Consider the following 1,863-nt stretch of genomic DNA (forward strand, 5'->3'; position numbering starts at 1 on the left):
GGGTCCCTGACCCTGTGCCCCCTCCCCACCCAGGAGGACCTGGCCGGGCTGCAGAGCCGCCTGCGGAAGATGAAGGAGCTGTCCCAGCTTTCCCAGCTGCCACCCATCCCCTCCGGGACCAGCACCGACCTGCGGAACCGCCTGGAGCGGGTTCGGCAACTGGAGCTGCGGATCCGTGAGAAAAAAGCAGGAACTGGAGCCCCGGAGGGAGCACGAACATCGGGGGCCAGGGGGGCTGCAGCTCCTGCAGCAGAGGCCGGGTGAGGAGCAGCCCTGGGGGCAGTCGGGGTGTCCTGGTGACTGCCACAGCCCTGCTGCCCTCCTCAGCCTCACAGCAGCCTTGCAGGGGTCTTCCCATGCCCGAGGGGGCCTGGGGGTTCTGCAGGAGCTGGCTGGCCCCACTGCCTGCAAAGGGCTCCTCAGCTTGGTCCAAGACACACTGACTCTGCCATGAGCGTTGGGGCGTCCTGTCCCCAGGCCATGGGGGGTGGGTGATGTACCCAGGTACCAGCACAGATTGGTCAGAGGAGGGTTTTGGGATGCAGGGAACAGAGGGGTCTCCCCTAAGCAGGGTGGGCACGCAGCTCCTAGCAGGATCTAAGGTTGGCCCTGTTGGCAATGGGACCCCTGTCCTGACCAGCCTCTGCCCCCAGCTGCTCCCTCGGGGTCACCCCAGTGCTGTGTCCCCCATGGCCAGTGGCTGTTGTGTCTTGGGGGACCCTGACTCCTCCTTTCCTGGCAGTGAGAAGACCCCTGCGTACCAGCGGTTCCACACCCTTGCCCAGGACGTGGCCCCAGGGCTCACCCTGCCCTACAAGTTCAAGGTGCTGGCAGAGATGTTCCGCAGCGTGGACACCATCGCTGGGATGCTCTTCAACCGCGCCGAGACCATCACCTTCGCCAAGGTCAAGCAGGGGGTGCAGGACATGATGCGCAGGTGAGTTGGCAGTGGCAGGCAGCCTGTTTTGGTGGGTCCCAGCTGAAGCTGTTGGGGCTGATGCCCTGGTGTCAGCCCTGGGGGTTTCCAGCTTCTGTGGGTGCTGTTGCAGGCAGTTTGAGGAGCGGCACGTGGGGCAGATCAAGGCGGTCTATCCCGCTGCGTACAGGCTGCGCCAGGAGAGGAACATCCCCACCTTTGGCAACGGCAGGAAGAAGTCTGACTACCAGCTCACACTGGAGCCAGTGCTGGGGGAAGGTACGTATGGCTGGGGGGGGTCTTGAGAGCTGGGGTGCTCAGTCCTGGCTGAGATCCCTGAATCCCCAGGGATGCTCTTCTGCTTGGGCTGTTAAGATCATCTTCCAACACGCTCAGGCCTTTATGCATCAGAAGTGGAAAACACTTCTGGGACGAGAGGAAGGATGAAAGGGCAGTGCTTCTGGCTCAGCCCCATGGCAGGGTCTGATCCTGTCCTTCCTGAGGCTCTGGAGGTTTGGGCCCTGTTGTGGTGGTGCTGTGGGTGATGCCTGTGTCTGTCCTTGCAGAGGAGAAAGCGGACGGCCGCCCGCACCTGTCAGCGTCCCGCTTGCTGCAGCGCAGGAAGGAGTTCCACCGCAACCTGGTGAACATCGTCAAGCAGCACCACAAGGTGAGTTCCCCCTCCCTGGCACACTCTGCTTTTGTGGTGTGGGGTTGCTTTGGTCACTGTCCAGAGAAGTGGGTGGAAGGAGCAAGCTGGACATTGCTGGTTCCCATGGGATGCTCTTGGCAGGCAGGTGTGGGTAGGAAGGATGGCAGCTGGAATCTCTACTGGCTCTGAATTTCCTCCAGACCAGTTGCAAAGCCATGCCAGGAGCACGGCGCAGTGGCTGGCTCCTCCACACCTTGTGCCCAGATGCCGTGATGCAGCTCTTGCCCTTCTCCAG

At 62.5% G+C, this 1,863-nt stretch overlaps 1 protein-coding gene across 1 annotated transcript in view; it reads left to right on the forward strand.

Moving 5' to 3' along the window:
* The window catches only part of CDT1 (chromatin licensing and DNA replication factor 1), a 28,029-nt gene that overhangs the window by 24,990 nt on the left and 1,176 nt on the right, over nt 1–1,863 (forward strand). Inside the window, exons 2-5 of the mRNA XM_010008447.1 lie at nt 34–260; nt 743–937; nt 1,050–1,195; nt 1,483–1,583. Of these exons, the coding sequence (XP_010006749.1) occupies nt 34–260; nt 743–937; nt 1,050–1,195; nt 1,483–1,583 (669 nt within the window). The remainder of the gene's footprint in view (nt 1–33; nt 261–742; nt 938–1,049; nt 1,196–1,482; nt 1,584–1,863) is intronic.

The sequence above is a fragment of the Chaetura pelagica genome, unplaced genomic scaffold, assembly GCF_000747805.2.
Source record: "Chaetura pelagica isolate M959 unplaced genomic scaffold, ChaPel_1.0 scaffold232, whole genome shotgun sequence".
Classification (NCBI taxonomy): domain Eukaryota; kingdom Metazoa; phylum Chordata; class Aves; order Apodiformes; family Apodidae; genus Chaetura; species Chaetura pelagica.